This window comes from Pelecanus crispus, chromosome 1 (genome assembly GCF_030463565.1).
Source record: "Pelecanus crispus isolate bPelCri1 chromosome 1, bPelCri1.pri, whole genome shotgun sequence".
NCBI lineage: Eukaryota > Metazoa > Chordata > Aves > Pelecaniformes > Pelecanidae > Pelecanus > Pelecanus crispus.
Window position 1 is genome coordinate 99,002,147 of NC_134643.1, and position 21,452 is coordinate 99,023,598.

General features: G+C 42.1%; 1 protein-coding gene across 1 annotated transcript; it reads right to left on the reverse strand.

Moving 5' to 3' along the window:
- Window positions 1-9,388: 9,388 nt before the first annotated feature.
- SFT2D2 (SFT2 domain containing 2) lies at window positions 9,389-17,487 on the reverse strand. The gene is made up of 8 exons (XM_075714309.1): window positions 17,425-17,487; window positions 16,578-16,664; window positions 16,162-16,247; window positions 15,035-15,116; window positions 12,967-13,002; window positions 12,793-12,851; window positions 12,000-12,029; window positions 9,389-11,332 (listed from the first exon to the last, which is right to left on the reverse strand). Exons 1-8 carry the CDS (start codon window positions 17,485-17,487, stop codon window positions 11,293-11,295), a joined length of 483 nt encoding a protein of 160 aa, XP_075570424.1. The 3' UTR covers window positions 9,389-11,292.
- Between the last annotated feature and the right edge of the window lie 3,965 nt (window positions 17,488-21,452).

Here is a 21,452-nt window from a genome sequence, read left to right on the forward strand (position 1 = left end):
ACTCAGGCCTGGCATTGCTGACCTGTTTAAGGTCCATCTCATACAAAAGCTCCCTCAGCATCCCTAAAACGGGCACTCCCTCTGACCTCAGGCTGAGACCTTCTCTGACAAGCCTGATCAGCCGCACATACCCTCCACAAAGAAGCCACCATTTTACTGAGAAGTCCAACAATTCCAGCACTCAGCCAAGGATATGAGAGACCTGGGTTCAGTTCCATGCTAAAGGGTTAAGCGGAAGCCACATGAATACCGGTGACCCATAAACATTAGACTTTGGCACATGACAAAGCATTTGAGTGCCTAATTTCTCCGCATGCATCTAGCTCCGATAGTGTCTCTGAAATTTCCGGTCTGTTGGACATGACATAGTCAGGGACTTGATTATGAAAACATACTGTTGGAAGTCATTTTTAGAGAAATATATTTTCTGGCTACTTATTGAGAACTTTGCATTCATTTAGTTCAATAGCCCCTGTTGAATTCCTGTGCTTCTGGTTCTTTCTAAAAGATGAAATGACTTGCTGGATCACTGATGAGATTTATAAAGACAAGAAAGAGTCTGGCAAACTTTGTAAAACAGGATTTAAGCTAAATCCATCATTTGAAAAGGCTCAACAGATCTTGCAGTTAAAAAACCTGAGAGATATCATCTACCTAAGCAGCAAGGGCCAGAGCTCATTGACCTTATTTGTGTTGTACGGCACCTTATTTGGCAACTAGTCCTACCAATCCCTCAAGCCCTACATGCAGTAAGGGTACTGGCTGCGAGTCCTCAAAACTGCACAGCTACATGTGTGCAGCAATGTGACATTCCGCAGAACGGGAGACTTTAGGAGAGAACCCTCAATTCCCAGCAATCTCAGCACCATTGGAAGTTGCAAGCCAGACAGGTCTGAAGTATTTTTATATCTGGTTAATCCCAATCATGCTACTTCCAACTTCACATTCTAACACATCTTCCCTCTCTTCTTTTCAGCCTTTATGTACCTTTTTTTTAACTGTCAACTCATAACAAAATTACCTAGATTACTCTATCAGTTAACTCACCTTGTGAGTTACACTAGAAGGTGTCAAATAGCAACTTCTAGTTAATATCCAGCCCACTTTTGCTGTTGAACAACTGAAGAATGTACTTTAAAATCTATAGGATATTTAGGTACTTGGAAGTGTGCCACTTTGCTTTTGGAAAAATAATTGCATCTCGGGTAGTATGTTTGTGTAACGTGGAATACATTTATCTTTGGGTTCTCCTTTCCAAATGCTCAAAGAGGGGAGAGAGGCTAATACTGTAATTTTTTCCTTGCATGTGATCAAATGGCATAGCGAATGCATAGGAGACTATGTGAGACAGTTTTTAGTTTCATTATATTATAAATGTAAATAAACACAGAAATCAGAGCTGGTTGAAGTACTGTGTATTTCAGTTCAACAACTTCAGTTTTTCAGACAGCTCTAAACCAAATACATCGGTGTTATTTTGGTGTGGGGTTTGGGTTTGGGTTTTGGGGTTTTTTTTCAGTCAAAGCCCTATTTCCACACAGCATTTTTTAGAACTAGTTGCTCAGAAATCAGGAGATTCAAAGTTGGGGCAAGTAAAGAGACAATAGTTCATAAAAGTAGTAATATTTCAGTAGTTACACACAGTTCTTTCTATAGACAAATAAAAAGGGAAACAGCTTGGTTTTCAGAAGACTGATTGCCCATCTCTCCCACAGGGCTTCAAATGGAGTGATACCAGATCAGAGCCTCTGAAAAATCAGATCCAACCTGCCTTCCTCAAGATGCTTAGAGCTTAGAGGAAATCACAAGCACGCACAAAAACAACAACAGTTCACGTTGGTGGAAGAGTTCCAAAATGAGGAAGTGAAATGCTGTCTCACCAGCAGACACTGGTGAATTGCTAGAGGCAAAGAATACGCTCAGAAAAGATGGATTGGAAATGGACGCAGCCACAAAGCAGAAGGAAGGGAGGTCCTGCCCTGAGTCCATTGCTTGCCCAAAGCATTCCTGGGACAGAGCTGTGGAAAAGGAAGAATATATAGAAGGAATGGATAATGGACCCATTCCAGTAATGGGCTCGGAAGCTAGTTTTTCATCAATAAGACTGGATTTTTTTACAGCTAGCTAGGGAGAAGCATGAAGGCATTTGCTTTGGAGTATCATACTGAAATTTGCATCCTGCACAATAATACAATGCACTTTCAGATACTAAAAGTAAGTTACACTTGGGTGCTTATGGTTATCACTCACACAAGGTGCCTGATGCTTGAAAGTCTTGTCTCCCAGGGGGGAAAAAAAAAAAAAACCAAGCCTAAATCTAATCTCTTAAAATACCTGACTTTCATACAGTTTGAATTTTAATTTTATAACTGTTACCATAGCTCAGGATGCCTGCAACCACAGCATTTTCCAAAATGAGAGTTGTTACCTGTGGTTGGCTAGTGGGAATAGCCCAATTGCTATTTTCAGCGTGTGGAAGGGTGTTTCAGCTGTAAGAGTTCAGACTAAGAGCAATTTGTGATGTTTGTAGCAACATATCCAGAAGGCACAGCTCACTGCTGAGTGGTGAAGAAGAAGAATCTGCTGAAGAAATAACAAGTTTGCATGCATGCAAGCAAATGATCAGCTGAATGCACTTGGGCCTGAGATTTTACTTTAAAACACACATCCAGACCTATATGAATCCAATCCCACACATCAGGCTTCCTCACATCGTACACTGCCTCTGCTTCACACAGCTGCCATGGGAGAGGGCTGCAGAAGAGAAACCAAACAGATAGATTCATAGTCAATGTTATTTCCTTATTGTTGGCTTTTCATTTAAAAAAGTATTAAGGGTGGAAATCTTTACTTTGGATATTTAGACTGGTTTAGGAGAAGTAAGAGACATCCTCTAATCTTACATCCCTCTGTTCAGCTAAATAATGCCTTTGAACACTTCCCAAACATCCCTTCTCTCTCCTACTTTCTTGCAAGACTAATCTTTCCAAGTCTACAGATGCTGAAACTAAGGTACAAACAGATTAATGTCACTGGACGTAGGTATTGTTGGGGCACTGAGAATAACCCATTCTTAGATGTCCGGTGGGTTATTTATTGGGCTGGAAGTTAAATCTCTCTCTGAACCTGACATTTGAAGAAAAGGCAGCTGTATGTACAGAATAACACAGCAACAAGGTGACTGATAATCATTGCCACTGCAAGTGGGACAGAGCAGGGCCAAAGGACAGAAGGCTAGCACCCTTCTTGCACTTGACGCCCGTTTAATTAAACAAGCAAATCAGTAGGGGCATCAGAGGGAGCAGAAAAGGCTCATACAGAACCTGCAATGTTGTAAACTTCCCCTGAAACCCAGCTGGGCAAGCTGGGCACTTCCAAGCAGGGATCAGACACCTTGTGGCTCATAGCCAGGCAGAGCCAACCCCTACTAGGTAAAAACGCAAGTACACCACTCAATCATCTCCAGCCATGTCCAGGATTTACTAATAAGAATTTAGTGACTCCTCTTTTTAAAGGAAGCAATGAGGACTGGGGAGAGCAGTGAAAGAACAATCCTGCAACACTTACTGGAGTTTATTCACCAAGTTAGAGCAGGAAAAAGCAAGGTGTTATTTTTGACTTTCTAATTAAACTCGTTCTAAAACCCTCCTGGCCACCAGCTGGTGAGATACAGCAGAAAGCAAAAAAGAAAAAAGGTAATTAAAGAGGCCTTCCTTGCCTTGACATTGGATAGCTGTTTTTTGGCCTTTGGGTGCATGTTTCCAAATAAAAGGCAGCTCTTCGTGATCAGATGAAATCGCAGAGAACAAGACTCACTCTTTCCGTCTCCAAAGCTCCCACTGAACCATTCAAACAACTAACCGCCACTGAACATTTAGTCCCAACAACACAGGGAAATGTAACCTCCATCACCATGACACTCCCAGGAAATCAACACCTATCAACTACCAAGGAATAATTAAAAGAGGATAAAAAGACAGCTGCTTTCCCTCTGTTTTTTAATCATGGATCCAGCCCCTTAAGAGATTGGTAGGTTAGAAGAGACTTAGAGAAGATTAGCCTTTTCATTAATGTCGGGAGGGGGACGGGGGGACACGACAGTTTCAATAACTTCCACCAGGCATGTTTTTAGCAGTGAGGCAGGCAGCTCATTCAAGTAGTACCTCCCTGCCTGGTGTTATAATTGAGATTATAACTGAGATTAATTCTGAGCCCAGAAAGCATGAGGCTTTCCAAAGCAACCTTTCTTCTTTTTAAAAAAGAAAGGCGGGGGGGGGGGGAAACAACCCTAAAAAAAAAAAACCAAAGCCTGATGCAGCCAGGCTGGGGATAAATGTAAGTCAGTTTGTTTTAAACAGTAATTATACTTTTCCCTAATCTGTTCTTCCTACTTGAAGATCTTCAGTGCTGTCTCCAGACATGGATTTGCACCTAGAGCAAGACACTATTACTGTCCCCATTTTTAAGATCAGAAAATAATAAAGAATTTAAGAGATTCTAAACAAACTTTAAATTCTATTTACAACATCTCAGAACAAAAGTAATATGTTCAGTGTTTATAGTAGGGAAATCAAACATGCACTTTTGACTTGGATGTGTAAGTTAACTGTCATAGTTAACAAAAAGGTTTAACAAGTTGCAAGCATAACTTGTTTGAAGGATTTGATTCTCTCAAAAAAGACATCCTGTTACACACCACTAGAAAACACGGGAGTACGTGCCCATAATAAAATAATTTGTTTTCATACTTCGTTATTTTTGGAAGTGACACCCGTTCAGAGCTGTGATGAAATGATGTTGGCCAGCCAATAGTTTCAATGTACCATTTATCCACTATGCCAGGGTTACCCCACACTTGCTTCTGCAGAGATTTTAAAGCACAAACTCTCAGGAATAACCTCTCTTAGAGATGCCACAAGGGAACCCAAGAAAAACTTTAAAGGGTTTCAAATAGCTTAAATAACTTAAAATATCAATCCCAAAGATTGGCAGCTTAGATATACTATTCCGTGTCTAATTCATCAGCGGCTTTCTTCAGAAAAGTGAGAAAATGGAGGATTTTGTTCTCTTTAGGCACCCCCAGCTCTTCATCGCTGGGCAGTTACAAGCCTGTACCCCCACTGATACTGCAACCAAGACTGAACTCAATAGGAAAAGTATAAGTAAGGGAAGGAAATAAATATCAACCCCCAACCTTGAACTTCCTGCATCCACAAAATACCCACTCTTGCAAATCAGACCTTGTGGAAGGAGAAGGGAAAGGGGCAGGTGTGGGTACAGCAGCCTTCCAAGAGTCTTGTCACTGAATTTGAATGTGGTGCTGATGACTCTGCCCCAATATTTACGAATGGCATTCAGGGGACTAGATACTGTAGCACAACTGATAAAACCTTTCAGAGAATTTCCAAGGGGCAAAGTCATCTACAGACTGCACTTTCCCTAGAGGGCAGCTGATTGTTCATTGTTTAGAGATTTCAAATGAAGACTTAATTTCATTTATTTTTTAAAAATCATTCAGGCATTAAGACCTCAGCATGAGAATGATGCAGCCAAGTTCAACAACTTTGTTGTTATGCAGGAGGCTGAACTAGGCAAGCAAAATAGCTCTAAGCTATTAAATATGGAAAAGATTTATTGTCCTTTTAAGACTCAGATTCATAGCCATCTTGATATGAAATAGATATATCAAGTTCTCCTGACAGCCCTTGGAAGCTCAAACCTTTTCAAAAAGATAAAATACAACCCCCTAGGTTTCTATATTACAGGAAGACAGGCTGCTGCTTCTATTTCAAACAAAACTTTGGAGTTTCCTGTAGGACAGAAATTGCAGTTTAGTCAGCTTTGAGACAGAACTTGCTTAGAAGAACAATAAAAAAAAAAGTAACTGAAAACTCTACACAGTCTCCCACAGCATACAAGTCTCACCACCACCCTTGCAAAAAACATGCAACTGCTTTGGTTTGCTCTGTCAGTCAGAAGAAAGTTTAATGTACTCTGAACAGCCCAATGCAGAGCCATGTACCCTACCAAGGAATATTAAAACACACCCAAAGACTTGCTGTGGATTAGGCACAAACTTAAATGTCCATTTAAGTTCAATAGTTTCTGAAATTTAAAAAAAAACCTCACACAAAAATTAAAATCATTGCATCTAACTCTACTTTTAACACACATTCATAAATCATTGGCTTTTTACTTCTAGCGTACATCAGTATTCAGAATGTATTTATTCCACAAAGAAGAGCCAGAAGCATGCTGTTTCATAACTCTAGTCTTTACTGACAGAATAGCATCAGGAATTATTTGCTCTGTAGCATGGACTAAGCCAATAGTTTAGCCAAAGTTTACCTCCAGGTTAACTCTTGAGGTAAAAAAAGTAAGTAAGAAGTAATAAAAATATCATCCCCACCTTAACAACTCTAGTTGTGCCAACCAGTTGTCTAGGTGCATGGTGTTGTGCCAGTAAGAATTTGTTTGAGCTAGACATAGGCTGGGTGAAGCAGCTGCACAGCAGTGGTGACACAGAATCTTCCCTCAGCAGCACGTTACATACACAGCAAAAGAAGTGAGGATGAGACTTTTTAAAAAAAAAATCCTTTTTAAAAAAAAACCCAACCAACCAAACAACAAACAAAACAAAAAACCCAACCCACAGCAATTCCAGCATCATCTGGAGAATCAGCACCATTAAAAATCCCCTATTAACCACAAAAGCAATTCATTTAATGCAATTACAACTTTATTGAAGGAAAAAACCAGCACTTGTAAGTAAAGATTTCACTTCATTACAGAGAAAGTTGTAAGTTAGGAAAAAAGATGTTTACCAAAGTAGAAATCAAACAGTGCAAATACATAGAAAAAGCACAACAGCAAACAGAATCAGTAACAGTATAAAAGTGTGGAGAATTTCTGAAAGTTTGTTTTTTATTTTACAAAACAATTCCACCGCTGTTAAAAAAAATTTAGTGTTATCACATTACAGTGAGGCACATGGTTTTAAGAAAATATATAATTTCTGTGCTTTCTGTCCTACCTGGTCAGTATTTGTTATGGTTGTAAACATTGGTATTTAAGACAAATGTGTGGTTAAACGTCATCCTCCTCCTCAGTTCTGAGAGTCTACAATAGCAACAGTGATCTTACTTTCATTAACACGATTAAGTACCAAAACTAAGCAAGAACCGTTCTCAGAAGCTCAGCAGAGGCTCTTTCAATGTCTTCACACACAGCAAAAAGGGATGAGCTTCAAGTGCCCACAGTGCTCCACAAGGCAGTTCCCAGAACATGAGTTTCAGACTGCACATAAGCAACAGTGCCATGAGCCTGCAAATGCACTGCACACCAGCTGCAATCTACCCACAAATTATGATCGATTCAAGCCTGTCATCCTGCACCTAGCTGGAATTCATCCCATAGCAGTCTCCATCCTCCCCCAAAACTTGCATGGTAAGTATTCACACATAAAGCCTAAGACACTTTCTTTTTTAAAACATGATTTCTTGAAAGAATTTAAACTTGGTGCAGAAATTTCTTCCTTTGTTTTTGTAAGAGCTCATGAACAATCTTATTACTGTAAATTAGTAGTAGTAAGATGAAATTGTTCACATCATCACTGTAGAACCACCTCAGATAGTACCAATATTCACAATGGACTTTATCACATAAAACAGAGCAAAACTTTGAAGTAATGAAAAAAAAATCCCACATCTTAATGTATAGAATTTTGGTACTTTGGGAACCGATGACTACCGCCCTCCCCATTCCCATTTCTACTATATCTGGAAAGTCATCTGATCCCAAATATGCACGTTTCGTGCTAGAACTGTATGCTAAGGCTGCTTGGTTAAGGTTATATTATCTGTACTGCAAAAAGTAAAAAAAAGTGGATAGGCAAGTCGACCAACAGCAAGGCTGGACAAAAAGCACTTTCTGGTAGAACACCAAATCCTACCGAGATGGGCATCCAACATCATACAAGTTTCTTTAGGAAGGTCAGCCTTCAGTTAAGTGCTGTAGGCAACTGAGCAAGGACTTTGGGAAGGAAAAAGCTTTGTGATTATAACACAAACATCTCTATTTGCGGTAGAGCACACACAACAAACATTCCTGCCTTGAAGGACATTAAGATAGAAAGCTTCAGAAATGCCCACAATGCTTCCTGCCAAGCTTTGGATAACCAAAGCTGATGATATCAAAACTTCACACAAAGTAGTTTTAATGGCAAAAACCATGGTATAATGGTATAATCTAATTCAGATTGCAACTGGTCAAGAGGGAATGTTCGTATACTAGTTTACTCCCCGATAATGTAAAATCATATAAAATAAAGTATTTTAACAAAGTGGAAAAATCTTTTGCTGCTAAACTTGGCAATAGCCTGAACACAGATACTTATAAGCAAGTAAAAATCTGAAGAGTTTTGTTCTGATAGTTATTTTAAATCAAAACTGCTTGTAGATGAATTGACAAACCCTGAGTATGTTTCACATATTGGCAAGAATATGGGGAGTCTCTCCCACTGTCTGACCTTCACAGGAACAGAATACAACACCAAAGGGCAGCATAAACCCTAGTGGCACTCTGGTGATCCTTATGTCTTTGCCATCTCCCCTTGGGTTCCCTTCCTTTAAGGGTGCAATTGCTTAGGCTCATGTGCTATGCAGTCAAATGAAGATTTGTTCTTCTTTCTTATTGAATAAAAGGCTGAGGAGCTGGAATTACAGCTTCAAAAACAATGTGGGGGGAAATCCATTTAAGTTTACCTGCTATCTATTGGTAGTTTTCTAAATTTCCTACTTGCAATTGGTCATGCTCACAACAGTCACCTTAAAGACTCCAGTTAGCTAGTATGCAAGTTCAAAACCTAATATTCAGTGTACCCAATTCTAGTGTTCTTCTAGAGAAACTGCTAGAGAGTTGGGGTACCACAATCCTGCATAAGCTAGTCAAGGAATAAGCAAAAGGCTTTTACTCCTTCTAATCTGAAGTATTCAAAAAAAGAACTCCAGAAGTCAAATTCCATTATGTTGACTGCTGATGAGCCTGGAATGATGATCTGAGTTAACATAGCTTTCCTGGAGAGGGGAAGGAGAAATAACATATGCTATACTTGCAGCATTTTCCAGGAATACCCAGAGATGTTAAAACTATAGAAATATTGGAATGTAAAAGGCATTAGGGTTGCATTTCAATTGCCCTTATACAAATGAATTCTGTAAACATTATCGAAGTCCCAATAAAGACTAACACAGGTCCTCTGACAGATGTAAATTAGGTTTTGAACCTACTCCCTGATAAAAAAAAAAAAAAAAAAAAAAAAAAGAGACACACATCAGTTTAGATACTTGTCTTAGACCAGTCAGGGAAAAGAAGTATCAGTATTCTTTAATTCCCAGTCTCTCTTGGGCATTTAACTAATTCTTCCTTTCAAGAAAAGTAATAGTCAACCTAGTTATTTCAACACTAACTTCCAAATCCTGGGGGCAGCGGTGGCAAGCACCAGGACATGGCACTTGAATGTCATCCTGTATAACTGATTCATCCCAACATCACTGCCATGTTTTCAAGGTAGCCTTTTCCATTCAAATGCCTTGGTAACAGTAACTCTAGCCAGCTGGCATCCACAGAAAGCCTGTTAAATTCTCCCTTTCATGCCATCCTCAAAAGGGAATCTCCCCCCTCCCCGCCCCAGGATCCTAAGAGCAGCATGGAACTGTGCTTTATAAATTATCAGAAGGACACTTAAGTTTAAGATTGAATTAACTCAGTTTCTAGTAACTTTCTGGAAGCCATAGAATTATTTTGGCTTCACTGTGTGCTTACGCTTTATTGCCAAGTAGATCTAGGTTTTTCCTACATCAAAGTCTTCGTGGTACAAGTCAGGGATACACTTGCCATGCAAGCACAATGCTGTTAAATGACTAAACTCTTGGTAGGTGGAGGAAGGGAGGCTTCAGTTCATATTAAAGTCCACTGGATAGTCATCTTCATAGACACTGACTCCAGCAAGACAGTTTGGTAAGAGGAAAGGTGAAAGCAGTTAAACAGTACCTCACATAGCAGAAGCAGTAATCTGTGCTCAGATATTAAACAACTGACCACTGCAATGGTTTGGGAGTAAATGATTATACATAGCTCAGAAGATAAAGAGAATGTCGAGTGGCCTTGGAATTTGGATACCAACTGTTCAGCATTTGTTGGGAGCTGGCAGCTGGATTGTTACACGCTTTCTTTGCTAAGAGAGGCAATAGAAAATTGTACTTTCTCCTCAAAGCAGAAGTTGTTCACTATCTATGCAAGAGCTTTAGTAGAAATGAAACTGATCCCACTTACAAAAAAAAAAAGTCGGCATTTTAACTTATTTACAAGTTCAGAAGGAAATGTCTTCTGCCCAGCCCAGATGGTTTAAACAATGGCCTACTTCCACATTATCAGAGTTTGGCCTTTGAGAAAGGACATACATAAATTCTCTCTTTGCTTACCCTCAGCTTCACACCGCTCCTATGCTACAGCTGGGGGAGAGGAGAAGCACCTTGCTTCAAGTGAAAAATTTCAGTTTCCTACCTTGTATGTATTGCCATTAGCTGTAGGCAAGGCAAAGAACCTGGTTCCTGGCAGCTGAAAAATTCTATTAACCTTGTTTTGCAAGTGCTTTTCCTACATTAAGGAAACACCATCAGTCTAAACTGAAAATTAAATACTTAAAGATGCAAATGTTTCATACTTACTCCAAAACAGTCTTTTCATTTAGAATTAAATCTTTTAGAAGTCTCATAAACCTATAATTTTACAAGAGAGGCAGGAAGAGAAAGAATACCGATATTCCATTATCCAAGGCAAACAGTGCAAAGATTAAGTGACATAAGGCTGTTTAAAAAAAAGTTGTCAGCAAGAAAACAGTTGGCAACTGATTTCTTTTTCTTGAAAAGGAAAACCTGTAGACTGGGATAGTCCCATCAGAGTTGAGGTCTCCATTTTGCAGATGTCATGTATTACTTTGTTACTTTTGCAAAACAAAATACATGATTTTACATAAGAATTATCACAACAAATTCTGGATCTCTGCCCAGTACTTCTGCCAGACTGAACTTCACTTGATCATGAGCACCCTGTCCTACAGACACCATTGCTTACAAACCCAAGCAATTGCATACACTGGATTTAACACAAGGAGCTTCTAACAACAAGGTGAAAGGCACATGTTTAAGACAAAAGTAGAAAAATACATACACAGTGATCTTAACATAGTTCTGCTATACATCCTAGAACTTTGTGAAGTATCCAGTATTCCTGTTAGGACAGACAGACCGAAACACATTTCTTCACAGCATCCCTACAGGCAGGAGAAAGAAAAACAAAAGAAAACAAACAAACAAACGAGTCACCTCAGTTATGCTGCTTGATGAGACTCATTCCATGCTCCTATTGCACTGACACCGAGGCCTTTAAAGATCAGCTTGTATGTATGTATTAATTGCACTTACATAATTTGAATGACTACGTGAACACATTAGAGACAAGCGGGTCTGCTCACGGTCCACCTGCCCAACTGCAATGGAGATGGCACCTGTAAGCCTGTATTGAGGCGGTGCACTGAAGAAGAGTGGGGCTGATGGAGCAGAATAGAGAACTGTGTGCTCAAACACAGAGGAGTGCTCATGGGGGAGAACAGGAAAAAAAGAGGTACACAGAAGAATACATTTGTCTGGTAGCATTTTGGACCAACATTTAGGCATTCCAAAAGGCAAGCCTTCAGTTTATCATGTAGTCAGCACACTTACATATGTTTTACAGGAAGCCCTCTCATTTTGTTACATTTGTATTCTCCCACTACAGAAGGTGCTTAGTTTCATTTTCAGGTTTAACTACAGGTACTTCCTCCCCCTAAAACACCACCATGGAAGAACTTCTAAAGCCATACATTACAATGCTTCTATAAACTAATCTTCTGTATCATTAAACCTCAATATGACAGGAAGTAAGGGAGTAGGGAAGCTTACCTTGCAAATGGTATGAAGGAAATGCTGTACCTAAGAAGAAAGATTTTTAAAGTTACTCTTCATGTCAGATTTTATTAGTCACAAATGAGAGCAACCCCTCTGATGCTCTCAACAGGTAACTGCAAGATGTACAACCAAAATGAAGCTCTGAGTTTGTGAGCAACAGGAATAAGTATCCTTGCAAATCATCTTAGCCCAGCCAGTTGTGAAACACTACAGCAAAAGCAGGGGGCATATTGTAGAAGCATTTTACACACAGTTCTCTTGCACCCAATATTCTTCAAGCTCCAATGCCTATAGGCAGGTAAGATTTGTCTTGAGGGCTGGCTAGATGTTCATATCAATTTCTGTACTACTTCTGTGACATTACACAGAGCATATGTTAACTTAAAGAACACTAACACTTAATTTGATTGGCGTATCTGGGTCTTTTAACAAGACAAATTCAGCAGAGTGTAAAAGAGGAATACCAGAGAGTAAGCAACAAATTGATTTAAAAGGGAAAGAAAAAAAAAGCAGTTTTACTTCAACCTCACAGAAATTAAACACACTCAAAGGAACTCCCCCCAGAAATGGAGCCCAGAGCTCCATCTCCAAAGCTTCTAAGTGGTGTGAGAGACCAAGAAGCGGGAACAAGTCAGCTCCTCATTGACGCGTTGTCTTGCATCTAGGGGAATGGTGAAGCAAAAACTCTCCTTCCTTCTAACTCATGCAAGGTCAAAATCCACTTACAATTCAGCTACCAATGTTAGGTGCAATAGAAAATGGAGTGTGTGGGGAGGAAATCACTTACCATGCCAAGGCAAAAAACTGTAAGATGCAGAAAAGGAGCACGAGCGCTTTCTTATGCCACTGGAAGAGGAGAGAAGGGGCCGGGGGAACATAGCAGGCAATGAGACAACAACATAAGCATCTTATTTTAAAAGCATACCGCAGTTATATATACATATAGGACTTGAGTACTCACCCAGAAAGCAGAACACAGTGTTAGTACGAGACACAACTAGAAGAAAACAAACAATTTCTATTAAACATAGAAACAACTCCAGTTTTCATAGATATTTTAACACCGTAATGGGTTCCCTCAGAGACAGAAACAGATTACATAATTTCATAGTTTTAGCCAACGCTGCAAAAGAGTTCTCCTTATTTAAAAGGCTTTCGCTATTACATTTCTGAAGTGAATTAAAGCAATGAGGAAATACCAGCCTGTTATCTCCAGAAAATAATTTTATGGCTGCAAAGGAACAGGAAGAGTTCCTACAGCTCTTCTGCAACATCAGCAGGTTCCTACTTCATCCCACACACTTCTTGGTGTCATACGTATACACCACACTTCATCGTTTTGCAGAGTAACGCTTTTCAGTTACAAATCTAGTCTTTCTGCTTCTGTACATGCCACATTTCCTGTTGATTCTCAAGGTTACCATGGGATTGAAGTTCTTACCAATTAAAACTACAATACACTTTCAAGAACTCTCAGCTATTGCTTAGTAGCTCTCCTGTTTAATATGCAGCACAGCCATTCAAACCAGCACTTTTTCTTTTTTCAGAGATGCACTGTGTCTTTACTACAGTTAAAATCTTGGGGGGGTAGTAGCCCATTTTGGATTATTTTCTGGTTTAACCCTCAGTTTTAACAGGAACCTCCTTTTAGCTCAAGTTTTCATTTTCAATTTAAGACACAACAGCTCATTTAGCTATGACAGATGATGATACTTGATCTTCCTTCATCAACATCTAACAGCCTTTTGATACACATGTACCATTGTGCTATTAGAGATTATAATGTGATTTTTCCTGCTCGAGTTAAAAAAGAGAATTAGTACTGCATATTCAAGACAGTAACACGTGCATTGCCAAAGAAATCATACACTTCACCTCAACCATGATTATTGACATTAAATGTAGTTTTTCCTTTGGTTTTAAGGTGGTGATTTGTACATTGGCCTAAATACTGCTTCATACATCTAAACAAGTTGGCATTATTCCTGTGCACAATATTCCAGGCATTCTCCTGACTCCAGGCATCCTAAATGCATACAAAACAAACACACCACGCAGTAGGCTTCTTGCCTGCTGCTGACCTGCGAGCATACACAGTCTATTTCTCAAGCTCTGTCAGTTGCCTGCAGCCCCTCTGGACCTTAAGAGAAAACAGGAAGCACTGATGCCAAGTGAATGCTCTGAAGACTTTCACACTGAAAATGGGAGGACAGTTTCATGCAAGTTAAGCCACCTTCCAGATTTTAGACTCTCCAAGAGAAAATGGGAAAGTTGAAGAGACAAAAAAGCACATGCACTTTAAACAAGAAAGAGTCTGAATCTTCGCAGCAATTTTCACCCCCACCCCACCCCCAGTAGAAGATTGGCCACAATTCCCATCTTCTGAAGATAAAAATAATTCCAAGGGCTGACTTCAAGTTGCATGTTGAATTTGTAATTTCATTGTATCATACCAGTTTCAAAACCTGAAGCTATCAGCCAACTGGGATGTCTTCTGTATTTTTAATGCAAGATGACCAAGGCATAGAGATTCCCCAGTTGCTTTGTCAGGAAATTATGTTTTTATCAAGGTAGAAATACCTACACAGCTCTTTAAAGCCAATCAGATATAATACAAAGAGACAAAAGTATGCAAAATAGAATGTCTAACAGCTTCCATAGTACAACTTCTTAAAAACTAGTTTCCCATCTTTCATCTTTTAAGCAACACGAAAATACAATGTTGTGACCTCAAGCACCCTAAAAAAGCACATGCATGGTTCACACATGCCAGCCACAGACCCTTAATGCTCATTTAGCATAACAACCTGGCTTCAGCTCAGTCTTTCATAATAGGAAGGTGGCTTTCCGGTGCTTCACATACCTTTCCACTACAGCAGATGTGCAGGAGGTTTGATGTTTTAAGGGAAAAAAACACCAAACCAAAAACACACCTGGAGAGATAGTTAGATCAATGTATATGAAAGGACTTTACAATGGAAATTGTTTACAGGTTAGCATGAGTTAAAACTGATTCCTTTGATACTCACTAGCATAACAACAGTAGCAATTAAACGTGTAGGCTCAAACATCCTTTTCAATTGTTTCACTGGTCCCATAAGGAAAAGAGTGCTGTGAAAAACAAAACAAGACCCTCATTAGGGGGGGTTATTTTGTTAAATTATCTGCTGTCTTATGGGGCATCAGTACACTATGTTGTTATGGTAATTGGTGCTGCATAACAAAAGAAACAGGATATACAATGAGTCAAAATCCATTCCTGCTTTTCTTTGTGCAAGGTATTTATTCTTTAATTTTATTCCCACTTGTTCAGTTACAATTAACATAAGCAGAACAGAACTATCAATCTAGAAGCATATAGGTCAAGGTCAGCTTCAATTAGATCATTCTTGACAGATGGTTTTTTTAACCTGCTCTTCAAAAACACCAGCCACAGGGGCTCTGCATGGATTGCCAGGTGATCCAGCTCAATTCCTCCACGTAAAGGGCTGTTTTCAGGCCTGGATCCATTCTCTGATCCCTTACCAGACCTGCAGCCCTCATTTAGAGCCCTGGTGATTGATACTGCTTGAATTACACAAGGTGAAAGTTTTATCTAAGGTGATATTTCTGCCTCATACTATATGATTTCCAATTGCATTCCTTGTGCTTTCTAACATCTTGTTAAGTTTCCTCAATCACAGAAGGTTGCGTCTGTCACAAAGTCAGTGGGGCTATGCTTCAGGAACCTCAATGGCCATGAAGGCTTACCAAACACGCCTACCCTGACAGACAGACTGCCCCAAATATATTCACCAAAACACACAGAACATTAGGACACACAAAATGGCAAAGAATTCTTTTATCTTGAGTGGGGAAAGCCCCAAAAACTCAAAATGCTCAATGCTCAAAGCATGAGTTTGATCCTTCTTTACTGATGAGTTACTTTTACCTTGAATGCATTATTAATAACAATAAACAAAATTAAAAAATTCTTTACCATTTCAGGGCACTACGGGGGAAGTGCTATTCTTTAAAATGCAGCAACAAGAGAATGATCTACATAAGCAAATCTTCTCACACAAATGCCACAGTTTCTACCACTTATGCACCTTCCCTTATCATTCTGCTTTAGTTTCTCATCTTTATGAGGGAACTAATACATAAAGATCATTACCTCCCAATAGATGCAATATTCCCCAGTGTATAAAACACTGCAAAGAGCGTCAGCCCTTTCTTTGGTACCCACAGCAGACAACTACCCTGAAAAGGAACATTTAGAGAGAGAGAGGAAAAAAATTAATATTGTTTCTAAATTGCAAAAGAAATATATTCAAGAAATGTCACACTACAAAAGAAGTCTTAGAAGAACTTAAACCCAAACTGCAGAATCACACACACAAAAGTAAATTGCATTTATTGGCATTCTTCTTAAGAGTTAGTGTGTTGCATCTAAGTAGAACGGTCAGATGGCTTCCCAGAGACTCAAAAAAAAAAAAAAAAAAAAAAATCGAGCAACAGCATACAGCACGGCTGTAATTATTGGGGTTCCTGAAACCCAAATATCAGGGCAATGTGGCAAAAAGTCCTTACCAAAAGCGAGCACAGGCATCCTATTGCAAAACAAGCAATGAAGCCTTTCACTCTGGTGCCCCAACCTAATGAAGTTGCATCAATAACCTAGAAACGAGGAGAAAAATGAGAGCGCAAGTTACACGCACATCAAGCGTGTAAGGCTCCTCCAAGATGCTAAGCTGTGTCCTAGCACAAACGGAGCCTCAGTTTTTAAGCACCCTCTTCAATCGCCCCTGGGACGCGGGGAGCTGCTGCCGGAGGGAGCGCGGCCTGCCCCCCGGCCCCCGCCCGCCCACGCCCGCTGGCTCCGCCAACTTTTTCACTTTCGCTATTCCGCCAAGTCTCCAAACAAACAGGCGGGGGGTTGGTTTTTTGAGCGGGTCTCCCCCCCCCCCGCCCCCACCAAGCGAGCGCACGGGCACGTTCCCCTTCCCCCGCGTTATTTTCGGGCTGGCCGCGACCAGCCTTGCCCCTGCCCGGCCGGCCCCGCTTCACTCGGGGGACCGCGTCGCCCTCTCCCACGACAAACAGAAGCCAGGGCCCCTTGCCCAGGCAGCGGCACTCAAAAGCACGGGCGCTTGGATTTTTAAGTGCAAGCGAAACGTCCGGAGACCGGCTCCAGGCGCACCGCCGCCCCCCGCAGCCACCGGCCGGCTCCGCCCCCGGGGAGCCGGAGGCCCAGCGACGGCTGAGGCGCCGCAGGGCAGAGTCCCGCCGACGGCCGCGCCGAGGGGCGGCCCGGGCCCCCCCCGCTCCGTCCCCGTCCCTGCGCTCCCGCCGGCCGCCGCTCGCCCGCCGCCGCCGCCCGGGCCCCGCACGCAGCCCCCGCCGGCAGGGAGGCAGGTGCGGGGCAGCGCAGCGTCACCTCCACCAGGCCGCTCGGCTCCTCCGCGTCGTGGCCGCTCAGCACCCGCTTGAGCTTGTCCATGCCGCCCGCCTCGGCCCGCGCCCGAGCGGCTCTGCCCCACGCACGGCCGGACTGCCCTTCCCCTCCTCAGGGACTACCAGCTCCAGCGTGCACCGCGCCGCCGCCGGACACCTGCGCTCGGCAGGTAGATGAAGGCCGGCGGAGACGGCGCGGAGGCTGCCGGGGGATGTAGTCCGCCGGGCGGGGGAGGTGGGACGGCAGCCGGCGGTGAGGGGGAGAAACCAGCCGCCTCCAGGACTCTCCGAGCGGCGAAGTCGCGGTGAGTGTCCCCGCCCCGGGGCAGCGGGGCCCGGCGGCGGGCAGGGCCGGAGGTGCCCGGAGCCAGAGCCCTCCGGGGCGTCTCCGTCTCCTGAGGCTGCGGCCCGCCGCCACCGGCGGTGGGGTGAGAGACGCTGAGGAGAAGAAGGGTCCTGGAAATGGCGTGGCTGGGCCTGTGCCCCCCGCCCCGGACACTCCAGCGTCCCCTGACAGCTCTCCTGGAGCAGGTGCGCGAACTGCAGTGCCGCAAACCTTCCACATCCGTGGGATTAAGAAAGATCGGCCTAGCGCCGATCCCCAGGTTCCTATGGCAGAGAGATTATCTTCATAGTAAGCTATAGGTTTGGTTTGGTTTTTTTTTTAAGAGACAGCAAACACTCCCACTTTCCCCAAGTCAGGCACTTCCTACTCTTCTAAGCATACGATTGCTGACATTTTTCCATGAGTCACGCCCTCTGCCAGTTTTACTTCTCCTGTTGTATCCTATCTCCTCCCACCACTTTCGAATCTGTTACGTGGTAATAGTGAAGCTTACAGAAACAGCAATACAGATTTCATTTTGCTCCCACTATATCTTCATCAATGACACAGGCAGTGGGATTGAGTGCACCCTCAGCAAGTTTGCTGGTGACACCAAGCTGAGTGGTGCGGTTGACATGCCAGGAGGACAAGATGTCATCCAGAGGGACCTGGACAAGCTGGAGAGGTGAGCCTGTGTGAACCTCATGAGGTTCAACAAGGCCAAGTGCAAGGTCCTGCACCTGGGACGGGGCAACCCCCAATATCAATACAGGCTGGGGGATGAAGGGATTGAGAGCAGCCCTGCAGAGAAGGACTTGGGGGTGCTGGTGGATGAAAAGCTGGACATGAGCCAACAATGTGCACTTGCAGCCCAGAAAGCCAACTGAATCCTGGGCTGCATCAAAAGCAGCGTGGCCAGTAGGTCGAGGGAGCTGATTCCGCCCCTCTGCTCTGCTCTGCTCTGGTGAGACCTCCCCTGGAGCACTGCGTCCAGCTCTGGAGCCCTCAGCACAAGGAGGACATGGACCTGTTGGAGCGGGTCCAGAGGAGGGCCACAAAAATGAGCTGAGGGCTGGAGCACCTCTCCTACGAGGACAGGCTGAGAGAGTTGGGGTTGTTCAGCCTGGAGAGGAGAAGTCTGCGGGGAGACCTTATTGCGGCCTTCCTGTACTTAAAGGGGGCCTACAGGAAGGATGGGGAGAATCTTTTTAGCAAGGCCTGTTGTGGCAGGACAAGGGGTAATGGTTTTAAACTAAAGGAGGATAGATTTAGACAAGGTATAAGGAAGAAATTTTTTACAATGAGGGTGGTGAGGCACTGGAACAGGTTGCCCAGAGAGGCAGTGGAGGCCCCATCCCTAGAAACATTCAAGGTCATGTTGGATGGGGCTCTGAGCAACCTGATGTAGTTAAAGCTGTCCCTGCTCACTGCAGGGGGTTGGGCTGGATGACCTCTAAAGGTCCCTTCCAACCCAAAGCATTCTACGATTCAACTGTAGCTCTTCCCCTGTTCTGAAAAGTCTCACTTTATTTTCCTAACTAGCTAGAGTGGTCTGATGGCAGGCAAAGGCACATGGATGCAACATCTTACTAGCATGCAAAACTCAACATCACAAGCAGTTATTTTCAGTTTATTTTGCTCAGATAAAAACAGAACTATAAAATGTTTGGTACATTTTATTTAGCGACACACAAGGAAGAATATAAACTTCCACATGTTAAACTTGCCACAAAACAGCTGGAGAATCACCCCACTCCCTCCCCCTAAAATTACATATCCAAAGTGGTACTTTTCTGTGGAAAATTTGTACCGGAGAGCTTGCGGTACACCAGTTTATACTGCTGCTTCTTGGTAATCTGTGTGGTATGAGAAAGTCACAAAGTGCTCCAAGTTTTACTCTGTAGTAGCTGTAACTTCCTAAACATGTTCTTGTGATTTCCCCAACATGTGTGTTCCACTTAAATGCACAGCACCCAAAATAGATGGATATCACATATCTATATAGTCAGGATTCAAGTCCATTCAAGACAACTGTATCAACAGGTCACAAATTAGGATGTATGATGGACAAGATAAAATACACAGTATAAGCTAAACATGCAGAGCACCCTTCTCAACGCTAGGTGTCGATTCTGTGGGTCACCCCCCACTACGCTTTAGCCCAACAGAACTTAATGTTAGCATCACTGACCAAACCCAAATCACAATTTTAATTAACAAATGCAGATACAGCTTCCGTCATGCTAGCACTACATCAGCTCTCCTCTCAGTCACTACCAGCTTTAAAGTGTGTTTTTATAAGCCTTTAAGGCATATAAAATAATATATGCTTAGAGTAAAAGAAGTGCTATGATTTACTTCTACCAGCAAAATCTCTCTTCACCCCCATTTGCTGTTCCCTTCCTTTTCACTCTCTCTCCATATCCCTCTGTCACTGGAGTGGACCTATATAATCTTCTATTACCTAATGAATTTTGATCACTTCCATGCTGCATTCATTTGCAGCCCCTTCTTCATCCTGACACCAAAACCTTTAGGAAACAAATGCAGGAAGATGAAAAAAGCCAACAAAATTTAGGACTCTAATGGGGAATATAGAGGACCTCACCTCTATTTCAAATTGGCCATAAATTCATTCACCCAGATCATGTCTGGCTGATAGCGATTTCTTTCAGAGACTGTTTAATTTCAGTTCTCTTCACTCATTTTATCCTATGGATCATAAGATTTTTTGCAGTAATCCTTTCCAAAGGATTCCAAAGATAAGGCTGAAGGTGTATTCAGGAAAAAAAAATATTCTAATCAGTAACTTTTTACAAAATAATCTTCACAGACCCTCAGTGAGGTAGGCATGTACTATCTCCCATTTTTACATACAGGGAACTGAGGCACAGAGAATTGACTTTCCTGTGGCTAGAGTAAATCAGTGACACAGGAAAAACTGCAGTTAGTTCCTGCCTTTTGACCTTATGATCAATTCATTAGACCAGGCTGCCTCAAATAAAAGTGAAACAAAGTGTGTTGTTTTTATTAAGAAAACAGTCACTTAGATGGCAGTAGACTTTTCTCCCCAAAAACTTCAGGGTCTTCTCTAAGTGAAAGCCATTTCTCAAAAGACCTGGTTAAATACCAGGTTTTGAGGTGGGTTCTTCCTATTAAGCCATGCAGTGTAGAATATAAAGATTTTTAAACAAAAACTCCAAGACACCAGAATGTGTACACATTCTTATCTGCCACCACCTTAAAACACAAGGCCTGCTTTTCACTACAGTCATTTGCTTCTTGTACTTCATTGAGTGTGAGCAGTAAACCTAGACAAGTCTGTTTAGCTCCCCCATTCTTAGGCCAAACCGTTAACATAATTTAGGATTTCCAAAAGCAATACAAATATTTAATCTACAAAGTGTTGAGTTAAAACCATGACTATACATGTGATCACACTTCCATTAATATCAGAACTTAAAGAATTTTAAAAATAAACCAAAATGACATATCTGGAATACATGTTAGCATCCTTTTAAGGCTACATAGGGTCTTGGTTTTCAAACTGCAAATACCAGCATCCTTTAGAGGCGAAACACCCCTCTCTTCCCCAGCCTTAAGTCACTCTGCAATTTAGCAATTTGACTGTCAGGGCAGTATAACGATTATATGTGGGCAGCATCCCATATGACCAACAGAAGTTC